The sequence below is a fragment of the Gopherus flavomarginatus genome, chromosome 5 (assembly GCF_025201925.1).
Source record: "Gopherus flavomarginatus isolate rGopFla2 chromosome 5, rGopFla2.mat.asm, whole genome shotgun sequence".
Taxonomy (NCBI): Eukaryota; Metazoa; Chordata; order Testudines; family Testudinidae; genus Gopherus; species Gopherus flavomarginatus.
The window spans coordinates 15,272,743-15,298,927 of NC_066621.1; the positions used below are offsets into that span (position 1 = coordinate 15,272,743).

At 46.5% G+C, this 26,185-nt stretch overlaps 1 protein-coding gene across 2 annotated transcripts in view; it reads right to left on the reverse strand.

The window, feature by feature from the left end:
- Positions 1-3,241: 3,241 nt before the first annotated feature.
- The window catches only part of CNTN2 (contactin 2), a 54,896-nt gene continuing 31,952 nt past the window's right edge, over positions 3,242-26,185 (reverse strand). Inside the window, exons 6-23 of one of the 2 annotated variants that reach the window (XM_050955588.1) lie at positions 25,482-25,691; positions 22,945-23,044; positions 22,433-22,608; positions 21,351-21,487; positions 20,603-20,732; positions 19,517-19,667; positions 17,662-17,789; positions 17,038-17,213; positions 16,665-16,785; positions 16,136-16,294; positions 15,851-16,000; positions 14,619-14,689; positions 13,858-14,092; positions 13,274-13,389; positions 12,321-12,507; positions 11,419-11,531; positions 11,153-11,321; positions 3,242-10,238 (exon numbers count right to left, since the gene is read on the reverse strand). In XM_050955588.1, the coding sequence (XP_050811545.1) occupies positions 10,129-10,238; positions 11,153-11,321; positions 11,419-11,531; positions 12,321-12,507; positions 13,274-13,389; positions 13,858-14,092; positions 14,619-14,689; positions 15,851-16,000; positions 16,136-16,294; positions 16,665-16,785; positions 17,038-17,213; positions 17,662-17,789; positions 19,517-19,667; positions 20,603-20,732; positions 21,351-21,487; positions 22,433-22,608; positions 22,945-23,044; positions 25,482-25,691 (2,639 nt within the window). In that variant the 3' untranslated portion in view covers positions 3,242-10,128. Of the gene's footprint in view, positions 10,239-11,152; positions 11,322-11,418; positions 11,532-12,320; positions 12,508-13,273; positions 13,390-13,857; positions 14,093-14,618; positions 14,690-15,850; positions 16,001-16,135; positions 16,295-16,664; positions 16,786-17,037; positions 17,214-17,661; positions 17,790-19,516; positions 19,668-20,602; positions 20,733-21,350; positions 21,488-22,432; positions 22,609-22,944; positions 23,048-25,481; positions 25,692-26,185 lie in introns of both variants that reach the window. The other variant, XM_050955587.1, reaches the window with a different exon arrangement.

Consider the following 26,185-nt stretch of genomic DNA (forward strand, 5'->3'; position numbering starts at 1 on the left):
CTTGGTGTTAGCTGTATGATCACTTAATGCACAGAGATGAGAAAAGGCCAGCAGCAAGCAAGGCACCAAGAGGCTGGCATAAATCAGCTTTTTGTGCTGCTGCAGCATCAAGAGCGCTTATTTGTGTCTGCTCATCAGACAGGCAGGAGAGGAATCTTATTACCTCTGTCCAGACCCCTGAGGAGCGTTACTATGTTGCTAGGCCATACATCTGGGCACTCAGCCATATGCTACAAGGGACTAAGTTAAGTGTAACTAGGGGATGTGGTGTGGCTGAAACAACAGTCTCACCAGTGTCTGGTTCTGGACTCGTTGCCTCAGAGCAGCCTTGACTTGCTGTCAGTTTTCTGTTGTAATTTATGTTCTTCCAGGGTGTAATGTAAGTAGCACGTCAGTTTTGTCCTGACTCCTCTCCCCCATTTTTTTTCACATCACACCCACTGACTTTAGGATTCTGCAGATCCTCATGAGGATCCTCAGTGCAATACCATTTTTCTATTGTACAGTGCTCGGGCATGTCACCCATACCAGCTGTGCAATGTCCGCTGCTGTTTAGAATGTGGAGGCAGGTTTTTTTACTAAGATACTGAGTTTTTCCGCATGTATGCCACTGCAGCATCTGCCTGTGGATTTGCAAAACTTTTTAGGATCTGGATGAAAGGAGATTAATAGATTTTAAGGTCAGAGGGGGGCTATTATAATCATTTAGTGTGACTTCCTGTATAACACAGACCAGAGAATTTCACCCACTGGTTTCTGCAGGAACAGCAAGGATTGCCTTCTGTGTAAATGAACATTAAAGAGCCTGATAATTTGTGGCTGAACCAGAGCACATCTTTTAGCAAGGCATCCAGTACTGATTTAAAATCTCCAAATTATGATGAATTTTCTACGTCCCTTGGTAAACTGTTCCAATAGTCAGTTACTCTCCCTGTTAATAATTTCTCTCTTATTTCCAATTTGAATGTTCTCATTTCAACTTCCAGCTGTTGGTACACTGTAGCCAGATACATAAACATGGCATGAAATCTCCATTCAGACCCCCAACCCCAGCAGTTTCTTGCTTTGAGGGCAATGAACACGGTTCTAAACAGTCCCTTCTCCGCTCACTCATCGCCTCTGCCTTGGAATGGGATTAGGGCTTCCTCTGTGCTGATTGAATTTCCTTCTGCTACCGGGTTGTGCTACCCACTGGTAAAGCCCCAGGCTTTCCTTGTTTTGTCAGTATGTTTAATTGGCAGCCTACAGGAAAAGCATCAGTGCTGGTGTGGGGATCCCTGGGGCGGTCAGAGCAGACGTCCTTCTGCAAAGCTCATTCAATTGTCTGACACCCCTTAGAGCTACTGGCACCCAATTCCTCTTCCACTAGAATGGCCAAGAGGCTGTCGCAGAGACAAACAGAGCAGCAAAAGCTTTTAGGAATACCCAGCCTCTGGCTAGGATTTTGATTTGATCTGTGCCCGATAGAGGGGAATGCATGACTGAGATGGGAATGTTTTAAAACTCTAAGTGCCCCCATAGTTTAACAATGTAAAGAGGAGGGACTAGCACAGAGTTGTAGATGCCATCGGTGCCTTCGGTGGTTTGCAAGGGAGAGTCCCTTGTGAGCCACAGCACCAGAAGAATTAACTTATCTCTGTTCACACACAGTCTTAAACACGCACACCAGGGACAACAACTGTGGCATGCAGGAGTGAATGGTCAACCAGCTGTGGCCTCCTAGCTTGAGAAAAAGGCACAGGGGGTTGCTGGCTATATGGGAGTTCTTATTCCTCACTAGTTAGGAAGTGGAAAGAACTCTGTTTGCCATGCTTTAGTCCTCTTAAAAATCATGTCAGATGCATTGTGCTGTGTTTGCTCCCCTTGGAAGGATCCTGTTTTGAAACAAAGCAAATGCCCTTTCCCGTCCATCAGACGTGCCAGCGGATGATCACTTTCCCTTCCACAGAGAAACAAAAATAAGCAGTGGGCTAGTAAAAATACCTCCCTGAAGAACAAAGGGTGCCCCTAACAGCGGATGACACTCTGCAAATGGTGATGGATTAGAGATAGATGGGGTTTTCCTGTCTCCTCAGCTCAGGGGGGCAGCTGCTGCTTTATCATGAGGTTATGTTTGTGTTTGCCTCACTCTAGGGTGAGGAGCAAGTGACACTAAAACTGTCAAGATCCCCACCTCCTGCTAGAGACTTTATCAGAGAGTCCTTTGACACCATGACTAAATCTGCAGCTGATGCCCACCAAAGCACTAGATGTTGCTAATTGACTGTAGTAACTAGGGGTAGGGGTGGGCCTGAGCTGAAATGTCTGGGTATGGATCTAGAAAGTTCTGGGGTGCCCAGATTTGAGGATATGAGTTGAGCCTTGTTTCTACTGACTGGAAATCTTCAGAGTAAAACACAGATGCCAGCACTGAAGGATAGTCTCTCTTGGGGGTATATTTTCAAATGTGGTGTCCAGATCCTGCACTTGGAAAGTCAGATGGGCAGGTGGGCACCCAGTTAGGCACCTTCATTCTGAGCACCTGCAGGAGAGATTTGGGAGGGTTTCACTTAGTTGTCCTCCCTAGGGTCTTCCTTCACCATTTTAGCAAAGGTATATTTTTTCAGGGTTACTTGGAAGTATCTTGCCCTTTTATAGGGCCCTTGTTCCAATGATTTCCAGAATGCTTGACCAGACCCTTGACCAAATTCAGACTCCATGTAAGTAACTGCTATGGAAGTCAGTGTTTATATTCAGGCTGAATTTCTACCTCTAAAATGCAGGTGCAAGTCTCTGCCACCAATCTTGGAGAAGAATTAAAGGAAGTGTCCGTACATCCTGGGGTAGATAGCAGTAGACAATTACCTGAGAGAGAGCTTGGCCAGAACATCAGCACAGTCTCATTACTGGACTGTTTTTTGGTGAAAAAAACCAACACTATCTTTCACAAAGTTGTTTGTCAAGTGACAGTCAGTCTTTCATTTTGTGTGAGGTTAGTGCTTTCAAATACTCTTTAACTTAGCCACACAACAGATCCAGCTTGCACTGCAAGCTTTCCGATCCCAGTCTCAGCTCTCTAAACAAGCCGTTCTGTAATCCTTAGCTACGTTTAAAGCTGCATATAAATCCTTTGGACTGAAGCAGGTGTCTAAAGCCTCTGAAGATCTTTATTTGTGAACTGTGTGCTACTGTAGCCAATAAATAACTTTAATTACAGTAAATGCAGTATGTTTACAATGTTACCTTTTTGTTTTTCTTAAAAAAATAGTATACAACAAAAGGGAGAAAAAAACTGCCCCTGTTCCTGTATAGTGAAGTTGGATTAAAATATTCACAGCAGAGGGTTAATACAGGTGAGGGAGCCTTGCAGGTTAAGTGCGGATGGGATCTTAAAATAATTAGCAGAGTGTGATTCGAGTGCTATCCAAATGATTCCCTAGGCAAGGTACAAAACCATCTCCCATCCAGTACAAAACCACAGAGGGACTCGTTCTTCTGTTTCATTGCTGTAAATGTGAATTGGTTCCACTGAAGTACTCCAGGTTTACACCCATGAACTGGTGTGCAGAATTTTGGCCAGAGGACATAATTGGAAGCCTAATGCTTGGTGTTGAAAATTGTATAGTATCAGTTGGAAGATTATATCCTGTTACCTAATTTAAAATATCAGCAAGTCACTGCTGTGTAACCTGTGTCACTTGACGATATCGGAGAACTTCACACCTGTTACTGAAGCACACAACTCCCCTGTGAGGTAGGTATTACTATAGATGAATAAAACAGACTCAGCAAAGTGACTTTTCTCATAGAGCTGGTGCCACTGCTGTAACAGAACCCAGAAATCCTGATGCCTAGTCCCCTGCATTAATCCCTAAATCACACACCCATGCCAATTAAATGCAAGCAATTCCTAATGAGGCAGGAAATTGGTTTGCAGCTTAATGCCTGGGTATTAAGTCAACACATTCATTTAAACTACTTTGAAGCCAAGTTGTTTTTCTCTCCTGGCTTTGAACATCTCTTCCTTGAACCCCACCCTTGACAGCCTGAGGCAGCCCTGTCCAATTTCACACACTCTTTGTTCCTTTCCTCCCTTTTAAGGGCTCTGGCTAAGCCAGTTGTTTCACATCATTAGACCCTGTTTGAATATCCACCGGTGCTGCTTTGGCCTTGTCTTCACTAGGAAAAAATGGTGTGGGTTTATTACTAGATGTTAGCTAACTGCCAATAACTAATATGTGGTGAACTCCTAGTGTAGATGAAGCAGTTGTAGTTTTAACACATGGCAACAGGTTGTACTAAAACTGGAACGACTTTATCCACAGTAGGCTTCTACTATGTGCTAGCTAACTCTCTGAGCCTGAAATTGGCCCTTCTCCTAGCTGAATGCAAAAAGGCCATTTTTCTTCCCCCACTCTGCTTCTACTTTCATCCACACTATTTCAGTGACATCTTGCTGCTCCGCCGCTCTTTAAACCATTCGCTTCCTCTCCCTCTCTGCCACTTCCCTTTTTGATATCAATAGGGAACAACCCCCCCAACCACCACCACCAAACCAATGGAAAGAAACTGCAAGGGAGAAAATACTCATTGATTTAAAAATCCATAGATAAGATGTAGCAGTCACAACGTATTGTGTTTTCAATCTGCAAAATACTTTGCAAATGTACACTAATGAATCACCTGTGCTGTAGGTAAGTTTTTTAATTATCCCACAACTGATGCACAGAAAGGTGAAGTGACTTGCTCAGCGCTACAGATGGACACAACGTTGGAACAAGGATTAGACCTTGGGAGTTCCTTGCTCCAAGTCCTCTGACCTGGCCAATGGATCACACGTTTCTATTAGTGTGTACAGTACAGTCTTACATATACTTAAGATATTACAAAATTATTAAAAAAATCATGCTTAAGAAGAATACTTAATTAATATAGCACTTTACATTTTTAAAGGACTGTGCGGACCTTAATGAATTAAAATTGAGGACAATTGATTATCAGGGGAACTTAGGTTCATTTATAATTTTTACCCACTGTATTTTAGAATGTATTCCCTCTATTTAGAATCTAGAGCCACACCCACGAAAACTGGTCAGTTTGTAACATTTGAAATCCAGTTCAAATAATTTGTCATGTTGCATAAAATGTGCCTGTGATACAGTTTAACAAAAATGTATGGAAAAATGCATTAACCCCCATGGAAAATGCTAGGAGTTGCTACTATTTAAAATCCATGGGTATCTCCAAGCTATACATTTTCATTCTCTAGATCCTGTTACACTTGGATACTTTGTCTCTGACCAGGAGTATCAAGTCCCTTATTTTCCTAAGGCCATAAAATTCACTAAAATTGGCACAGCTGCAGGTACAGACGGGCGTTTGCAAGCACTTGTTTGGGACCATGTCTAGATACAATTGCCATTTAAATAAGTCTCCATCAGAACAGGACAAAGATGCTGAACCTCAGTTTAACTCCCTTGGAGTAACTAGCTTAACGCTGTTCACCAGTGAGAGCACCTCTCAGCCTAAAATGTAGTCAATAAAACACATTCACATCCTATACAGATACCTACTGTCACATGCTTTAGTTTAGCTACTCTAAAGTAGCCAGGGGGATGCAGACATCTCAGCCCTCTTGGTGCCCTTGGATTTTAGGCCACTTTCCTCTTCCCCGGAGGTGCAACAGCCAGTTTAAATGCAATGGAAATAGCTCACAGGCCAGTCCTGCAAGGTGCTGAGAACTCTCAGCATCAGCCTCTTGAGACATGGGAGCCTAGAACTCCTGAATTCTAATCTCAACTCACCGTGGACTCTCTTGGCTGGTTATTTAACCCCTCTGCCCCAGTCTCCATCTGTAAAGTAGGATTAATATTTATCTACTCCAGCAGCACTGGTGCAAGGATTGTTAGTTCACATTTGAAGCTACATAATGCCATGTTTGAGCTAAGTATCACAGTTGTTACCGTGGCTGTAAGTAATTCTGTGGTATTTCCTCCTGACCAGGTGGTTGATTGAGCATCAGGACTGATCCAGCTCCAAATCTCTAAGCTTTCAAGCAAGGTTTTATTCCTAAATTCCCCTTTACCCCAGCTCCACTGGGACAAAGGATGAAGACCCAGCAAAACCGTGATACAAGATAACAAAAGTGAGGCATTATTAACAACACAAAATAATTTGCAAAACAAAAGCAAAAGAAACACATCAATAAAATAGGTTCAGATTTTTAAACATAAAATGTACAAAAATATAGATATAATAATTTATATTTAGACAATAACTGTCATTCATAAACACTGTAACAATCCACTAGGGGGAACCAGAAGGTAATTCATTGCTAAATAGATTATGGTGCAGAAATTCAAGCTGCATAATTAAACCGAGGCAGTGATGAGCACGGATCCCGGTGAGACTATGGCCTTGTTTTCACTGCTAGAAAAGGTACATTGATTACCATGGGATAACTGGCATGCATAAGCTATTCCAATGTAAAAACACTTCAGTTTTACCGTATGGTGAGTAGCCCTGTACCCCTTTCAGGGGCTGACCTCTCATGTTTACCTCATGGTAATTCTAAATGCCTTGTCTCCACTGTGTTTTTACCTTGGAATAGCTCAGGAGTGTTAGTCACCCCAAGGTAAAAAAATGCACATTTTTTAGTGATGGCAAGACTCAAGATCAGCTCCCTCTACTCTGTGTATGTCATTTCTCCTATATTACTGGTATGACTCACTGCCCTTCACTTGGTTTCTCTGTGATGTATTTGTAGGGAAAACCAAGAGAGGAGAAGTTCTCCATCTCTTGTCTGGTCTCTCATTCTAACTGTTCAGCAATTTTCCATGCCACTGGGTTTTTCCTCTCTCCTCCACCTCTCCATATTTTTCTCTCATTTGTCAAATATATTAACACCATTCTTTATCTCGGTGCGTGGCTTCTCATGTAGAGATTCCACTGGTGTACTTCCCCTTTTGCCAGAAAGCATGTTGTAATGGTGAGTAGGACAGATGCTATGCAATTATATTGGGATCTCCCTAGTATATGCTGCTGGGAATAACTCCTTTACATGGGCAGGGATTTACGCACCTAAGCTCCTAATGCACAGTAAGACCCAGGACACACAATAGCTTTAAAAATGATTAGCTAGTGCAGGCCATCCCTGACCCCTCTATGACACTGTGGGTGACTGTGGTATTTAGACACAGCCCACATCACCCCATGGGGAGCACTGGAAACAGAATATCTCCTGGAGCCCCCTAATTGCCCTTTGTAGATCAATTTAAGGGCTGCGGCATACTCCCCAGTTGACCTGCCGCTGTACTACTTTCCATCCCTTCTTGCCCCCTTTTGAGAGAATAGCACATCTGGTCCCTGGAGGAACGATAACAGTAGCAGTGCTTGGGTTCCCTCTAGCTCAAGGGTTGCAATTCTGGCAAAACCTTACACAGACTGTGTAGAGAAGGGCAGGGGCTATTTGGTCCCTCCTCTCCTTACCAGCCCCCTTCCATCCTCACTGCACAATCCTGTGAGGACCAGACAGAATGTAGACCCTAGTCTCTGGACACCATCTGCATAGTTTATGAACCAGCTAGGATGGGGGGAGAGGGGAGGAAATCCAGCTAGCAATCTTCAAGATAAATCATTTTTGCTACAAATCCAGAAGGAAATGACCTGGAGTCTTATAACCTTCCCCAGGCCCCTAAGTTTTTACAATCATTCTGTGAAACATTCTTTAGCAGTGGTTTGATCCTGAGAGTCCAAGGAAAGTGTGGATACTCAGAACTGGGCCCTAGATGCTGGATATTCATTTCACTTCCCCAGTCTGTACAAAATATGCTGCCTTTAAAGACATGAGCCCGACCCTTCAGTCCTTACTCATGGACAAAATTCCTTTGTCTGAACAAGAGCTGTGGATACAGATCCAATGGGCTGGATTGGGCCTCAGCTACTCCAAATTAGAAGACCTTTGGAGTCTATGGAGCAATGCCAGTTTACACAAGCTCAGGCTCTGGCCCCATATATTTGTGCAAATTTACTTCACTTCAAATCCACACTAAAAACTCCCCTTAACTTCGGTGGCAGATCTGGATACACCAATAGTGGCAGGGTCAGGCTTTAGATTTTAAGGGGGAGATGTTCAAAGGCACCAAAGTCTGTTGGGCTCCTAATTCCCATTGTGCCTTTGAACATCTGCCCTTAAACCAGGTGTGTCTTCTGATCTTAATACTTGGGGTATTGACCTGTATAAACCCTTATGCATTGAGAGGACAGTACGTGGTATACCCTACCATCTTATAAGTCAAGTGTAGTATTTGCTCACCATAGATAATGACTTTCTAATCTCATGGGATCCTTGCAGTGCTAGTGCCTCTAAGAGGCATTTTATGAAGATTCGTAGCCTTCTGAGAAGCAGTAGGCTCAATGATGCTGGCAGCTGGGATGCCAGAGTCCCTTTACAGCATGTAGTTGGAATTCGAATACCCTTATACCATTGGTAGTAGCTATTCCGAAACCCCTTACGTTCTTGTAAAGTTTTAACAGAATTTTGTCTAGTAAGTTTTGTGAAGAATTTAGCAGGTAAGAGGAAGGAATTGCTTCTAATGCTGATATGGTGCTGTTACTCCCTCCAGAGAGATCCCAGCACTGAAATCTGCAGGCCCATCATGGATCAGTTCCGTACAGTTATTGCAGGAAGGCATGCGTGCATGACAAAGATCATAACAAGATTCCTCAACTAGCCTCATTGGTTCATTCTCAGCAAAACTGAAGAGGACAAGGAACTGGGTTCCTAGCATAGAAACTGTATTTCAGTTCTCCTTCTTCCCATTGCATGGTGTGGCAAATGTAATCTCCTGGTTAGGTAATTATAGAATAAGGTTGGTCAGGTAAGCAATACCGTCAGTTATGAAGAAAGAATATATGGGCAAGTATCCCCGAAGACAGCCTGGGAAACACCAGAGAGCGCAGCGAATCAGGTTATGGATTACTCTGAACATGCAATCTTTTCACCGTCAAACTTCTGGCATTACAAATTTTGCAAAGCAACCAACTTTTCTCAGCCAGACTGGTTGCTGAAACAGCTGAGCATCCCATCACATGAGCATCCCTCCATTAGCTGGCTGTGTGCATCCTGCATGTGAAAAGCCAGGCTCACTCACTGGTTAGACCTTGATCTCATAACTGTGGGGCATGGCTAATATTCGGCTAGATGGGAATCATGCCCCCTTTAAGATTCTACTCTGTGAGCTGAAGATGAATTCCTCTGAAATCGCTTTAATAGGCTGGATCTATCTCCCCAAATTTGAGATTCGAGAAAAGTGTGTGTTAAAACAAACAAACACCCAAAGGGAAAACAGCAACAACAAAACAATCCCAGGATGTGGGTAATACTGAAGGTTGCACCTCTTAACATAACAGCCAGGGTGACCTGTTGTACAGGATTGCAAGTCAGCCCCAGCATTGCCAGTAAGAGGCAATTAAAACAATTTCCACTTCACCTATGATCTATTATCTTTCTTTTTTACTACCTAAATACTAAGCTCTTCCCTCTCCTTCAGGATAGGGCAGGGCACAGAGATTCCTTTCTCTTGATGCTTTTTCTCCTTGAGATGGTTGCTGCAAAATAGCTGATTTGGCTCAGGATCTGGGAAAAGCTCCTCCAATAATATTCGCCCTTATCTTTGAACACCAGAGCTGTCAGTTCAGAGGTGGCTGTGGGGATGATATGGAGCATGCTGATAACATTGAAATCCTTCCCCTCAAAAGCTAATGTACATATTTAAAAAAAAAAAGTCTAGTTTAGCAGTCTGGTTATTTTCGTACATGGCTTCATAAGGCAATAAACCTACTGGAAAAAGTACATAAGACAGCTGGCTCTCAGAATTCACACAGAATTCTTCCTCTTTGTGTTTTGTTTTTTTTTCTTTTAAAAAAATCTTGGATTGGTTAAAGACCCAGGTCTTGTATGAAATGTTCTATTTTCTAAAAAAAAATGGGTGTTTCTTTTGTTTTTTCCCCCTTTACGTTGATTTTGACAACCCCCTTTTTTGTAGCGCTGTTGTGGCACAAACTTGTAGTTGCAATGGCCAAATGTCGAATAGTTCCACGCAGGCTTAGGAGGAATTGTCCAGTGATCCTCAATTGGATTGGCCAGCATCAGAGCTCCAAGTAGCCAATCAGAGCCAACATTACTAGAGAGTTAATCATAATAATGACAGTATGCGGTGCTGGATTGGCTGACGAATTTTCCACCATCATACTTGTGCCTGAAAGAGAGAGAAATAAGAAACAACCATGATGAATGATTCCCTTGTACTGGTACCACCTGTTTTCTTTTTTTCCCCAAGGATCCAGCGAGGATTTGGTGAAATGTTGCTTCTTGGAATGCTGGATGCTGCTGCTTTATCTATTTTTGATGCATTTTCAAGGAATAATTTTGTTTACAAAGAGAATAGAATAATAATTACTATGGGCTAAATCCTGAAGGACTCAAGCAAAACATTGAGCTTGATGGGAAACTCTCCTGTAGCTTGTCAGAGCTAAGGATGAAATCCTTGCCCCTTTGAAATCCATGGGAGCTTTGCCATTGATATCAGAGGAGTCAGGATTCCACTGTAAATGAATATAAATCAAGTACAGACTTCAAGGAGTTTGGCCCACAATGAATAACACCAGCTTCAGAGTAGACTAGAGGGAGGGCATGATAGTGGTCTGCCTGTATGTGACGAATGCAAACGGAGAGGCGGGAGAGAATAACCCAGCAGCCACAGCTGAGCGCTGGAAAACGGTACTTGCAGAAAGTGCCATTAACTAACGCGCATGTGTAAAAATAGGTCAGGTTACAGACCAGGGATAGAGCTGCCCCCGCTTTCCCACCCCATGTGCTCCTTGGAAGAAGTGGGATCTGGAATCAGTGTTCATTCTGTTCTATGGGCTAGAGTTGGGACAAAGACACAGACTGAGGCCTGGTACAAAATAGGGCAGAGAAAGGAATGATACAGGCTTAGCTCTTTTAAATTAACATACCACCTCGGATTCACCATTGTTTCCAAGGGTCAGTAAAATGTTATGGCATAATGGCCATTTGGTGCATGACGAAGGTAAATGAGTATCCACTTGTGGGATATGTGCAAGGGAATAAGGCAGGGAAGGGAGAAAGAGAAGAGCAGAGCAGACACACCGCCATTTCTGAGGATGTGAACCTCTGCTGGGACTCCATCTCCTCCTGGCCCCGTTGCCCTAATCTGCACCAGAGCGTGAGTGGAGTCTTCAGGAACTGGGATCTCAATCTGGTTCTTGCTGGCCAGGTACAGTGTGGGAGTGGAGTGCGAGTCCTGCCGGTAGAGCATCTGTTGGAAGATATGTTTGAGTTTAGTGTCATGGGGTCTTTCCTTGTTTTCTTCAGCACAGCATGAAAGAGGAGAACTTGCTATGTGCTGCCTGTACCTTGTACCCAGTAACAGTGGACTCGTTCGCCTTTGCAACAACAGGGTCCCACTTGACCCTGACACTGGAGCCGGAAAATGACCAGGAGATGTTACCAGGTGGCCTCTTTGGGGCTAGGAGATAAAAGATGATTGAGAGTTCAGTGAGGATGAGAAACAGAAGAAAGCAAAAGGAGGATGCTCTACCGATGACCAAGGGCTATCAGGTCACCTTCTGAGACCCACTGGCCAACCTGGAGGGTAGGTAGCACCAACATGGCTAGGAATAGCAGGAGAGCATTTTAGCTAGAGTCATCTGAATAAAAAACAACCCGATATAACTGGCAACAAATCATGTTTTCCCTTTGCTGGATTTGAAATGTTTCTTTGTGATTGACTCCCAGCACAGAGCTGGGAACAGTTCTCAGCCTGAAAGCATTCTTGCTCATTTGTCAAACTGTTTCTAGACCTTGTGTGTTGTGAGCTTTTGCACCTTACATTTACCTTAGTCTGATTATCATTAGCTGTTTGGCAAAGTATTTATTAGTAGCTGATGTCTCAAAAGCTGGCAGAGTAGGTGAGTAATAATTAATTCTAGAGGTTAGGGATTCCCGGGCTGTCCTAAGGTATAAAGCACTGGTGCCTAGCTTCAGCAGTAGCTCTCCAGATAATAGCTGCTAAATTCATGCTAGAATTCAAGTAGAGAGAAAATCAATAGCAATGGTTATTTAAACGATATGATTTGGGGACCAACATCTCAAAATCTTTGAGCCAAAAACAAATGCTTTATACCAGTGGAAAGCTCAGATTGACACATTTTTGTCTGAGCAGATTCTAAACTATCAAAACTTAGAATCAACCCTGGTCTTTTGCCACTGATCCAACAGGGACAGAATATAGCCATTGTGCTTGGTGCTCACTCACGTGGCTTTGTTGTTGTGATGTTGGTAGAGGGACTGGCTGGCCCCGTTCCAGCCCGGTTGTAAGCTCTGACTGTCACGTGGTACTTTGTGTTGGGGTTCAGGCCTGTCACGTGAGCTGAGGTGACAAGACCTGCTGTCCTCACTCTGTCTGCTGCTGCCTCTTTATCGCCATCCTTCCAGTATCGGATCTAAACAGACGAGTACACGGAGGTCTTAGCACCTAAGCCATTCAGACGTTTGCACATGTGGCTACCAGACCCACTCCACCCAATGCAGGAGACCTGGGTGCTGGAGCAGTTGCCTCAGGAGTCTCTTTCTCTGGGCCAGAGGATCTCAGGCGTATCAGGGCGCAGATGAGCTGGTCTCTGGGTGGGAGTAAGTGGGGTTAGAGTACTAAGGTGAATGACTCTCTGTAGGGCAATGCCATGCTGTTGGTTTCCACATGATGCAGACTGTGGGCCATCCTGACTCCCCTCCAATTTCCTGTATTTTTTAAAAATTGTACCATGATTGATGCATTTTCCAGAGAAGCCCTCGGAAACTCAGGTTGTAAGTTGACTGTCATTTTCATACAGGGGATTATTAGCCAAACCCTGGGGCTCTTACTCAGATATTTATTCGCGCCAGCTCCTACTGGAGTCATAGCTGCCCTCACTATTTGGCCCTGTGCATCTTGCTTGGCCTGTGACCAGAATCAAACCCACTGGCTGTGGAATGGCAAGTGGCAGGAATGGGAAACTCCATCATGACAGTTTCTCTAGTGGCACTGCTACTGGCTGCATAGAATCAGCATTGCCTACAGCAGAGTGGATGCTGGAATCCCCCCTGCCCTTGAAAATGGAGGCCCCAGTTATATGCTTTCACTTCCTGTAGCCTAGGAAGATAACTAATTTGCCTCATTTGTGTGCTCCAGCCTGAGTCTCAGTCCTTGTTCTAGCCCTTCCATTTTCTTACCTCGTAGCCCAGAAGGACTCCATTTGTGTCTCCCTGTTCAACCGGCTCCCATGACACATCCATTTCCGAGGACAAAATGACCTTGGCTGTAACCCTGGAGGGAGCCACTTTTGGTTCTGGCAAAGGACGGAAAAAAACCCAGCAATAGAAGTCTTTCATGACAGCAGGTGACAGGGCCACTGCCCCAGAAGGAGAGGTTTCATGGTCAGAGGCCAGCTCTATGGCTATGGGGTGGCTACAGCAGGCACTGCTCACTGGAGGCATCATGAACTGAAGCTGTGAATGTGGGTTTTATGTAACCAGGAGGGCAGCCTGGCTTGGGGTGGTGTGTGACAGGAGCTCTTGGGAGCTGAATGTCTCTTCTTCTGCAGTGGGTGTATGTTTGTAGGTGCACTTGTGAGAACATGTGTTTGTATTACAAGGCACTATGTGAGCACTTCTAGCCTGATCCTCAAACCACTATCAACCGACCTTCTAATAACAGGAAACAATTTCTAGCAGTGAGACCTATTAGGGTGAAATAGCTTCTCTCAGATGAAGCAGTAGCAGACACATCAGACTAAGTCACCACAGTCCCTCCTTACCTTCCTCTGCAGAGTACACAATGGCAGTCAGGCTCTCCGGTCCCTCCCCCTTCCTGTTGTATGCTTTGATTTTCACTTCAAATGGGGTGTAGGGCCTGATGCTGTCGTTGCGGTAAACGTAGTGCAGGGATTCTGGGTGGGGCACCTGTGCAGTCTTCCACGCCTGGGTGCCTTGCTTGCGGAACGACAGGATGTATCCAAAGCCATCCCCGTTCTGGTACTCCCGCAGCATTGGCTACGATATGGGACAAGAACGAAAGGACACGTTGGCCTGGCGCTTGTTTTATACCCATAGTGCATGCAATGGATTTGATCTATACAGCAGACAGAATTCTGCCCCTTGGGCCTGTGTGTGCAAATCCCACTGAAATGGCTCTGTAGTACAGCATCAATGCCACTGTGGTGTTGCTAACTCTTGCAGTGTTACCACAAGTCTTGTGATATTTCGTGTGTTCTTACAGCCTCTGCTCCTGGAGGCTTGTGATATTCACAAGAAAATAGCCCACATCCTTCATATAAAAGCATAATAATATTTGTATAGAGGGGCCCGTATCTGCTCCCTCTACAGTCTGCAGTGGAATCAGGATCATATCGAAGTGGTAGTCTATGTACCCCCTTTTCCTTCCGTCTTAGCTTTTTGTCTCCTTTTCACCCCCCTTCTCTCCCTTTGTAGCTCCTCTGTGCTCCCTTTTCAGAGCCAAGCCTGTCTCCTTTTCCCTTTTTCTGCACTCTTTGTTGGCCTGTGCCTACTGCCAACTTACCGTCCAGTTGATGATGAGCTCACCGGGGGCCCCTCCTCCTCCACTGAGCCCAGATGGCGCCACAGTAGGGGCTGTTGTGTTCCCCCAAAAAGAGAAGGAATGTGAGAGTTTAAAAACAAAACAACACTGGAAAGAAAAGCACCCATGCTTCAAAACCTGGGAGCAACCAACTTCCATCAACTCTCAAACCTGCGCTGGCCCATCTGGTTCTAACCATTAATACTGAAGATACTTTAGGTGTGATTTTCAGAGGTGCTGAGCTCCGACAGTCCCTACTAAATTCAGCTGGAGATGTGCGTTTTCAGAGCCCGTGAAAACCAAGCCCTAAAGAAGCCTAGTGTGGGTGAAATGGTGTTAGATGTAAGCTGCCAGTTCACCACACACATTCAGAGCATTCCTTGTGCCCGTCTTGCACTTCAAACTCCTGAGTTTTTGGCTAAGACCAAGAATAGTATTGACTTAATAGACAGTTAGTTGTCCACAGGGGACTTCCCCTTGTCCTCACAATGGGTTGGACAGTGGTTCTTATAGGAGGCTGATTTGTCTTGCATACCCCAAGTTTCAGCTCACTTAAAAACTACTTGCTTACAAAATCAGACATAAAAATACAAAAGTGACACAGCACACTAGTACTGAAACATTGCTGACAGTCCTTTTTACCATATAATTATAAAATAAATTCTGACACACACCTCTGATTGAGAAACACTGATGTATTATAAACAAGTCAGGGTCTGTATGACATTTTAGTTTGTACGGACTTGGCTAGTGCTTTTCATGTAGCCTGTTGTAAAACTAGGCAACTATCTAGGTGAGTTGCTGTACCCGCGGAAGACCTCTGAGTACCCCTGGCTGAGAATCATTGGACTAGATCTAATAGCTCTTTTCCATTTCTTACCACTAGGATCCTATAAAGTTCTCAGAGCATCAAATACTCAGGGCTGGGGCTGTCTTCATTTTGCATATTGCACAAGACTGAGCTCATTGTCAGTGGTTAACATATGGTAAATAACACTCGTGAAGCAGTCATCCAGCACTGTTGTGCCTTTATCTTTGGCATGTAAAGGGGTAAGGAAGGACGCATATTTTGTGTCATCACCATCTCTAGGAATACTCAGTGAGATGATGAACTTGTGGCAATGCCTGAGCATGAAAACCATCCTGTTCCATTGCAGAGGGGTAGGGATAGATGATCCCTGATGTCTCCTAACTCTGAGCCTATATGCACCTACCAGCTTCTTTGGTGCGGATTTTGGTGGAGGGCCCACTAGGATCCCCAGCTCCAAGGATGTTGCTGGCTAGGACCCGGAATTCGTAGTCCATCCAGGGGATGAGATTCACCACCTGGGCTGTCTCCGTGTTGCCCTCAATATTTGCAGGATCTATAACCCAATAACATGAGAATACAACAAATAGAGCAAGTGGCAGTCAGAAAGCAAATAATAATAATAATAATAATTCCATCCCAAAGCAATCTGTGTGGGCAAAGGCAGGGCTGCTGCCATGAAAACACTTACTGGTGCGCACTTGCTTCCATTTGTTGGAGAGTAGGGTGCGGGCCTGGATGGTGTATTTGGCAATAGGACTGTGGTTATCGAAGCCACGGCTCCAGCTCAGCTGGATGGTAGTGTCGCTGATGTCCACCACCACCACGCCCCCAGGGGGCCCCGGAGGTCCTACCACAGTGAGAGAAGGACAGTCACATCAACAGTCCCAGAGCGGGACTCAGCTGGGCTTGTTGCTCTTCAAGCAACGTCCACATGGTAGGTCATAGTCAGGCCACTGTACCCTGAAGGGTAAAATGGGTAGCCTCAAAATTTGTCATCCTTTAAAACATTTGGGATCTGGCATGCGTGGAACGTCCTCCAGATTCTAATTCCCTTCTCACAGTTTAAATGTGTGTTGCACACCATGAGGAATTTAAATAGCTGTTGGTGGGAGGTTTTTGGGTGTGAGAGCGTGTTGGTCCCTGGCAGGGAATCCAATTTGTTTGGACTCATTATGCACTGCATGCAGGATGTGGGAAGGAACGGCTAAAAAAATTACCTCTTACAACCAGCATGGCTGACTCAGATACGCTGTCCACAACGGTCTGGGCTGTGCATGTGTACCGCCCGGAGTGCCTCAGCTGAGTATTCAGGATGGCGAGGTCCCCAATAGCCTCTTTCTATGCAGGGGAGAGAGACGGCAATGGGCAAAATGTCAGAGCAAGCTTGGGGACCATACAACACATGAGATGGAGAAAGAGATGCAGGCGTTAAAACCCAGGGCTCTCCTAGCAAGGTCAGGAGGATTGGCAAACTGGACACATCCTAGAAGAGCCAAAGGCACAATAGCAAATGGAACTCAGGATGTTTTGTTTCCCCCTTTGTCCCAGGTTTTTGGAGAGGGCATCAGCACAGAGCCCCTTGATACTCACCCTGCTAGCTCTCATGTAGTGCCCTTCAGACCTGTCAAAGTCAATGGGGAAGTCCTCCAGGGACCAGGTGAAGGTTAGGTCCATAGTTGGGTCATGGGAGGCATGGCACTGCAGGGTAATGTTTTCGCCTAAGTTGATGTCCGCACTAGATGGTGCCAGGGTGATTTTAGTGGCATCTGCAGAGGAGGTGACGGCTGTTAGTTGCAGATGTAACCTCCATGCACCAGTCATTGTCTGGCTAACAACACACAGGCTGATTTTGGGTTTGACTGTGCAAAACCAAAATCTGATCAGCATGGATTTGCAAAGCCAAAGCCACCCCTGTTTTTGTCTCTCTCTAACTAGAAACCATCAATAGTTTTCCAAGGGGTAGAAAAGGATTAAATTAGATGCAAAATAGAAATATTTTCTCAGGGGTAATTGCTCATGGTAACCTTTGTGGAAGCGGGGTGGTGGATTGAAGGATTGTCCTGATGAATGAAATGAGTTATGGGTGCGATTCCCTCTGAGAACTGGATTGTTTTCTGGGAATCGAAGGAGAAGGAAATGTGTCCCCCTTCATGTTAGGGAACTCTTAGCACCCTCCTTGCTGCATCAGCCCGAGTACAAGCCAAATAGCTCTACCTCGAACTGAGAGGATTCCTGTGCTGTTGGCTTTTCCCATGAAATTCTCAGCAAAGCAGGTATACTTCCCCTCATCAGATTTGCTGATATTCCGGAGGATCAAGGTGCCATCTGGGGTAATAGTCACCCTGGAGAAGGAAAAGAGCCTCAGCAAGAAGTGAGATTAAAATGGCATGGACAGCCAGGGGCGGCTCTATGTATTTTGCTGCCCCAAGCACGGCAGTCAGACGGCTTTCGGCTGCACGCCTGTGGGGGAGGTCCGCTGGTAACACTGATTCGGCAGCATGCCTGTGGGAGGTCCGCTGGTCCTGTGCCTTTGGCGTACCTGCTGCCGAAATCGCAGGACCGCGGACCTCCCACAGGCATGCCGCCGAAGGCAGCCTGACTGCCGCCCTCACAGTGACCAGCAGGCTGCCCCTCTCAGCTTGCCGCCCCAGGCACACGCTTGGAGCCGCCCCTGTGGACAGCAGTCACGTTCCCGGTGTGCACCAACCTCTAGATGGAATTGCCAGATGCTGCTGACTTCTCTAAGGATACAGGTCAGAAAGACCAGACTGCAAAAACTAGGCAAGACTTTTTAAAAGCAGCAGTAAATGGAGTGCAGCAAACATCAGTAGCATTGTTAAAGAGGGGATCTTTGATGTTCAATCGTATGTAACGTACCATCCGTGGAAGCTTTGAAATGCAAGAATGTGAGCATTCTCTAAAACGAAGTACAGGTAATTGGTCCTCCATTTTGCTCTTCCATGTTGATGAGCTGGAGGGCTCAGGATTTGTGCTTCCATTTCACCTTGAACTGTCTTTGTTTTTTTACCCTAGTTTGGTTCATGGGGAAGCAAACATACACCACTTATCTCAGCCTCTGGGGATTGCCAACCTATGCGGGCCTTGGTGGAGCTTGATGGGGTGTGTTCCCCACACGAGCCCTGCAAGAGCTGAGTTAGGCCAGGTGGACCCAATCAGCTACTTAGGCTGCAAGCAGGGGAGCCTTAGGCTATGAGGAGGCCACTGATTGGGAACAAGCTCACTTGTGCAGGAACAGGGGGCTGTATAAAGCCAGGCAGTGGGCTGCAAATGGGGGCTGCTGCTAGAAAACACTTCAGTGAAGTAGGCTGCCATCACTCCCTAAGGGGAGGGAGTTGGAGACTGGCAAGGAGAGAGTGATGTAGGAAGAAGACCAGAAAAGCAGCAGCAAGGAGTGGGACTGTGGCTGCTTGTCATAGGGTCCCTGGGCTGGAACCCAGTGTAGAGAGTGGGCCTGGGTACCTTACCAGCCACTGGGGAGTGGAAAAGGGTGTTGGAGACACCAGCCAGACAGTGGGTCCGGAAAGACTGAATTCCCTAGAAGGGGAAGACCTTAGTGACCTGCCTGGAGGACCAAGCCACAAAGAGGAGACTGCAGTGCCTGGAGTGAGAGGGGCTGTACGGCGAGATGGGACGAGTGAAGACGCCACTGGAGGGAGAACGCAAGACTGGCAGAGCTAATTCCCAGAATGGCCAGCAAGAGGCGCTGCGAACGGTGAGCGCGCCCCATGACAAGAAGGGGCACTTTTGCAGAGGATTTTGTTCATCCTCCATTTCTTTCCTGCAGTTTGTTCCTCCCAGCCCCCAAGGCCCTCCATGTGGCTGAGGAAGGCCCTAATGCATGTAGCTCTTAGATCTGCCAGAGGGCTTGCTGTAGAACAATACAAAAGGTTATCATATTCCCAGGGCCTAACAAATGGACCCAGGTCTTGCGTGATAGTCAAGGGTGCTAACTAGAGGGCCACCAATTAACAGCTGGGTGGTCTTCTGCAAGAAAGACATGTTTTTAGCTGTTGTTGTTCCTAGCTAGAAGCAGACTTGGTGCTAGTACCTGCTGCTGTTGATCAGGAGTTCAGTTCCTTTGGTCCAGAGCACGATGGACTTTGGTGCTGCTCTTGGCTGGCACGGGATGATGACCTCCCCACCTCGGGCTGCTGGTATCAACCGCTTCACGGGGTTTAGCCGAAAATCTGGCGCTAAGGCTAAGACGAAAAGAGGATTAAGGGATCTTCTCAAATACTGAACTATGAGCATGGTAAAGCTACAGTGTAACTGGATTCTGGTTTGTCACCAAACTGCATGATGATAGAAATATAACAATAGCATGATGGATGAGCAATTCCTTCACTGCTCAATGACTGCTGGATTGTGTTGGCTGTTCCATCATCAACCTGGAGAGGTGCTACCTGATTCTGATGTATCATGCTTGGCGATGGGTCTTGCAAGGTCTTTGCTGAGACACAAAACCAGCCAATTTCAAAGAGGATGGGGATGTTCACTTCCATGTCTTGAGGAAATTCCAATTGGTGTAAATACATAATGTCCCCTAAAATTTCCCCTTTCAACTGGATATGAAATTCTGCTTTGCTTGCTGTTAAACGGCTGCTGCTTAGAGCATTTCGCTTCTAAGCTGATGGTTTGAAGTCAGCTCAGGCTAGTACCAACGCAAAGACATTATCATGTGATAACTGTTTGGTCTCGGTGAAATGAGTTTTGGATCTGCCCAGTTCCCCTTTGCTGCCAGCCACAACAGACTGACTGGGTTATGGATACTGACCTATTTTCTCAGCCCCAGTTCCTAGGTCAAGGGAAAACTGTGTAATCGGGGGAAACTTGAGGTGCTGCAGTCTGTGCAGTACCTGTTCTGAGGCTAAATAGAGGAGTTAATTCTCCAGAACTGTCTATCTTTTAGGAGTACTACATTTACACAAAAATGTAATTGATGTAGTTGTTGATGTGCCCTATCCCAGAGGTGCTGCATTTTTGTGGTGGGTAAGTGGTTCTCCTATGCTTGTAAAGGACTGAGATGAAAAAGGTTGCGTACATATACAGTAAATATATTAGGACTATATCTACAACACTGCAGTGTCTAGATAGTCCTTGGAAACCTGGGACCCCTGGGAAAATGATGAGTTACCTTGCACTGTTAATTCAGCACTTGCATACACTGTGCCGTGTTTGTTCTCAGCTACACACTGATACATGCCAGAGTCTTCCAGGGCTAGCTTGGAAAGTCTCAGCTCTCCGCTGCTCACTTCGATGCGGTTCTGTTCAAACAGGAAGATCAGCGGATTAGATGGGAATAAAGAAAATGAGACTCAAGACCCAGGCATTCAGAGCGGAGTTCCATTTCCGCTCCTATGCCAGCTTGTTCCAAAGTTTGTATTGTTTTTCTGTCTATCAAATGCCTTCCTAGCCAAGCATTTACAGGGCTCTCACCACTGTGGTAGCTGAGTGCCAGTGCAGTGAAGTGTGTAGGTATGTACTGACTGATCAGTGACTGGTCTGAGGTAAGCACCACTCTCTGGGGAGGCTTTCCTGGCCCAAGGACTGGGTGTAAGGTCCCGGGGCTTCTGGTAACAGTGGAGAGTGACTGGAGAGTGGCACGATGGGAATAAACATATGAAATGAGCTTGGCAGTCTCAGCAACTTCCCTTTCGGCAGTGGGGAGGGAGGTAAAACTACCACCCATATCAGTGCAGTTGGCAGACTGCTGGGCAGGGTGGTGGAAGCGAAAGAGGAGGGGATGTTACAGGTGAGGACTGAGGTGAACTGGCTGAACTACACGGGGTGCTAGGACTGGAATGGTGGGGTCTATTGCAGGTCAGGGACATGTGAGCGGGTAGAAGTGCAGCCTTCACTGTTCCAAGCAAGGGCTGTGGTACCTGAGAGGTTAACGGCTGCCCATTCCGGAGCCATCTGATCGTAGGCCGTGGCTTGCCAGCTGCTGCACAGCTCCAGCGTAGGTCAGATCCAATGTCTGCTTCTGTGTCTGTGATCACCTTCAGCCACTCCGGCTGAGCTGCAAAGGAGCAAGAGCGATGTAGGATCCGGGAAGGTCAGATGGGAGGCTGCTCATGCCAGGCCCACAACGGAGCGATTTATCACAGCACGTTACCTCATAGCAATAGCCTTTGCCTCCTGTGTGCAGATGCCAGGCCGATTCTTCTCACTGGCTGCATCTACAGTATGAGGAGGGCTGTGATTCCCCTACATACGTCCATGCACTTATGCAAACTCTCGTCGAGCTAATGCCAGTATAAATAGCAGGATAGCCACGGTAGCACGGGTGGCAGGAGTGGAGGCTGTGCAGAGTACAAACCTGCCCAGAACTGCTGGGTATGTACTTGTCATGGCTCAGCCATGCCTTGGCTGCCATGAACCGGGCTACCACGGCTACACTCCTGTGTCGAGCTGGCGTGAGTGTGTGTGCATGAGCAGAGGAATCACAGCCCTAACTCGTAGCATAGCTGTAGCCTGTGGGTCCCCCAACCCACAACCCTGCCTCCAAACTAGACCTACCACATTATGGGAAAGACCAGATATGAGGAACCTGGTGACTTCTCTCCCTAGAAATGAAATGGAGCCCTAAATCCGATCAGCACTGAGCTGTGGGGAAGGCTGGATCTGGATTGAAGGATTTGGGTCATGATTATAGCTCTGTCAGACCTGTGTAGCGGATCCAATCTGTGACCCTGGATACAAATACCCCTGTGCTTTGGGAACGCTTCTGGCTCTGTTATCTCACCTCTATGTTAATTGCTCAAGGGATAACTCTCTTGTCAGTTTTCATTCATCCCTACTGTGTTGGAAAGAAGAAAAAGCAGAAACCTGGGCATGTGTTTAGTAGGGTTCTGCTGTGGATTTGATTAAGGCTGGTTCAGATGTGACCAGTCCCCTCCCCAGGGCTCAGCTCATGGCCTGGGGCTCCTTGTGCTTTGGGAAGGGACCTGTTTAAGGGCCTTACCCTGAATAATAATGCGGCCCTGGTAGGTGTCTCTTCCCTTAGCATTTTCAGCCTCACACTCGTAAGTGCCTTCATCTTCAAAGTCAACGTTTTGGATCTGCAGGAGGGGCTCATTGGAGATCCATTTGGAAGACTGTGAGCTGTTCACCTTTCGCCACTTTATCCGAGGGACGGGGCTACGTCAAAGCAAACGCAGTGAAGCAAAACTGCACGGCCTAATGCACAGTGCAACATATACTCCAATCCAGTGTAACAAAATACAGCACAGTGCAATTGCCTTCCACAGCTACACACCCCCACCCCCCCTGCATCTTCACCGTGGCAGCCAGGACAAAGAGTCTCCACCTTTTGAAATGGTGGCTTGGCCCCTTGCCCTACTCTGCATTGGGAATTAAAGCAGCGAGGCTGTTTTTTTTCTACCCATCATTATGAAGGCCTGAGGGTCTGTGACTCTCTTCCAGTGCTGCTGCTGCCACCAAAGGGTGGAACAAAATGGACCCAAGAATACTCACTTTCCAAAGGCGAAACACTCGAGAGTCAATAGTTGCCCAGCCAGGGCATAGGTGTCGGCAGGAAACTTGGCTTTAATGCTGGGTGCATACTGTCTGGCATCTGCTGAAAGAAAAACATTGGTAAGGAGGTTGCAGGCCTTTTAGAACTGTACTTATAAAGATTAAAAGGCAAAGATCCTTGCAAGGATTCACCTCCTAAAAGCACATATTTAAATCTCAAAGACATCAGCTGCTGCACTACCTTCCAGCTATCATCCAGAGCCTGCTCGAGCATTGTCTAGTAGTTAAAGCAGAGCCCTGCGTTCTATTCTGGGCTTCGCCACAGATTCGCTGCATGATGCTGGGTGAGTCACTTAACTTCCCTGTGCCTCAATTTCCCACCTGTGAAACAGGGATAATTGTATTTATTTAGATTTAAAATGATAAAAAGATAGCTATCCCAGGGGCTAGGTGCCCTGACAAGTTGGTTAATCACACAATTCAGTGAAATCCCAGAAGCATTAAAATAATCATTGCAAAAGGAACTCAGTCAGCCAGACAGCTGCAGGGAGCCCCTTTCATCCACTCCTCATTATGGGATGCATACCCTCAGCCCGCTGCAAAACCCCTTGCAAATAGATGTCCTTTGCGCCTGCCCACAAGGTCACCAAATTCAGCTCCTCCTTGGTGGTGGGAGGAGGGATGTTGTCAAGTTCCATAGTCCCAAAGCCTTCACAGAGAACACCTTGCCAGCTGCCCCCTCTCTTTTATAACAAGTGGGAACCAGCTCCGGCACCCTGCTGACTGAGCTGTGGTAATGAGGCATAGGGAGAGAGGTGGTCCCTCAAGTAGGTTGGTCTCAGCCATTTAAGGTGTTATAGGTCATAACCAACATCTTAAACTCCACTCAGAGACCAATGGGCAGCCAGTGCGGATTCTGGAGCACTGGTGTCATATGCACTCAGCAAGTCACCCCGCTAAGTCAGCAAGCTGCTGCGTTCTGCACCATCTTCCATCTCTGATTGCTTCTAAAGTGTAGCCCAATCCCTGCGGATGCATCCTGCTCAGGGAAACAGATGAGCTCTTCTCACCCTATGCGAGATTCCTAAATTCTTAATGATGAAACACTGCAGCTGGTGAGCTCAGTGCCTCACACTTTTCACTGTGGGGCTCGTGCAGTTTGTTTTGTATCTTTAGGTAGTTTGGTAATTTTGCTTTTTATTTCAAGTGGGAGCTTTAAATCTGCTCTGAAAAGAAATGACATCCTGGAACTTTCCTGCTATCGCCCAAATCCCTGCAGATGGAAAGCGTTTTCCAGGGGAAATGTTCCAATTCCAAAGTCTCTCTCCTTCCACTTTCCCTTCCTCAATCTCCAGCCATTTAAGCAAACTAAAGGCCTGATCCAAAGCACATTGACTTCAATAGGCTTTGGCTCAAGCCATAAAATTGTCCCCATTGAATCTTGAGCCAAAGACCTTGTTTCTGTGATGACCACAGGTGCCAGTGCCTGTGGGAATGACAGTTGTTGTCACTGTGAAACCACCTACAGGATTCGGCAGCATACCCTACATTGGCTCCCCATTCATTTCTGGGTCCAGCTTAAAACTGTCCTTGATTTTTAACACTTCCCTCTGGACTTGTTCAATCAGCAACAGGGCACTTGTTGCTCTTTACTTCCTATCCTGCTCCTTCACCTTGTTTAGCCCTGGCTCCTGCTCTGTAAGTGCACATAGCCTCACCATGGCTGGGCAGAGAGCCTCCCCCTCTGCAGCTCTTGCCACCTGGCACAGCCTCCCTGTATCTCCTCCTCCTCGAATCTCCATCTTGTTCTCAAACCTCTATTTCCTGTCATTTTATGCCTTTTAATTTGTCTGTCCTCCTGCTACATTGTGGGAGGTTTGTGATGCTGTCAATGTGCTTGGTATAAAACCCTCTGGTGTGGTGCAGCTAATTCCCCCATGTGCAGCTAGCCAATCCTGTGAGCATGTGTGGAGTCAGGGTTTCACGTTCGCGTCCCCTCTGGCAGTGAGTGGTACCAGAGAGGTAGCGGGGGAGTAGCTCTTGCAGTCCTTTGAGCAGCTGCAGTTGTGCATAACCCATGAGAAGGCCCAAAGACCAACCCCCATTGCTGCCTGGGAGAGTCTTGGTGGTGTTGGAGGTGGAGGCAGCCAGAGTCAACAGGTGTTGTGGGCTGCAGAGAAGAGTCTTCCGCTCCTATAACTTCAATATATGAGAGGTTCTCAGGTGCCATGACTGTTGGCTCCTTGGCCTCTCTGTTGGGACTGCAAGGTAGTGCCACTGTGGTGGTGCTTTTGTGTGCCAGCAACCAACTTGAGACCCACTAAATGCTTTTCTAAGAGGCCACTGAATGGCAGATTGCAATAACCATCAGTAACCACTGACTGGGCCAGGATTTGAGCCAGGGACCAAGAGAGGAAAGGCTTGAGCCATCCAGTCCCCCTCTTTCCTACTTTATCTTGGAGACCTGTTCCCTCTGTCTCTAAGAATCAGCTTCTGGGGGGCACCACGTTCCCACTCAGTAACCCTAGAGTACTGACCTTCCGCAATAAGGGTGAGTCTGGCAAACTTGCTGAAGACACTCTTCCTGATGAAATTGATGTGGCTTGTGGCAAAGCAGGAGTAGTTGCCCAGGTCTGATGCCTCTGTCTTGGCAATGTAAAGGTTTCCTGTCATCTGGGAGACAAAGTGCCTTCCATCTGCTGGGATGAAGTTGGGAAACTCATTCAGGAGCCATCGATAGGACAGGCCTGCATGGGAAAGAGTTGAGGGTGAAGTGTGAGAAATGCTCGCTCACCTGAACCACCTCCAGAGCAGGCTGCACCAAGAAGTTACTTCCCAAGCTGACACAAAGCTGGACCCTAAGTTGCTCTATGGGTGGTGTTTATCTTCTCCAGGTCACTAGCCCCATCACGTGACTCCTTTGATTTGCAGGACTTAACATCAAAAGTAACTCTTGAAAATTGCAGCAAAGAATCGTGTGGCACCTTATAGACTTACAGACGTTTTGGAGCATGAGCTTTCGTGGGTGAATACCCACTTCATCAGATGCATTCACCCACGAAAGCTCATGCTCCAAGACATCTGTTAGTCTATAAGGTGCCACAGGATTCTTTGCTGCTTTTACAGATCTAGACTAACACGGCTACCCCTCTGATTCTTGAAAATTGGCTCCTCTAGAATTCCCAAAGGCTCAGCAAGAAAGCGCCAAACCTATGATCTGGTCCTGCCTCACACATCACCT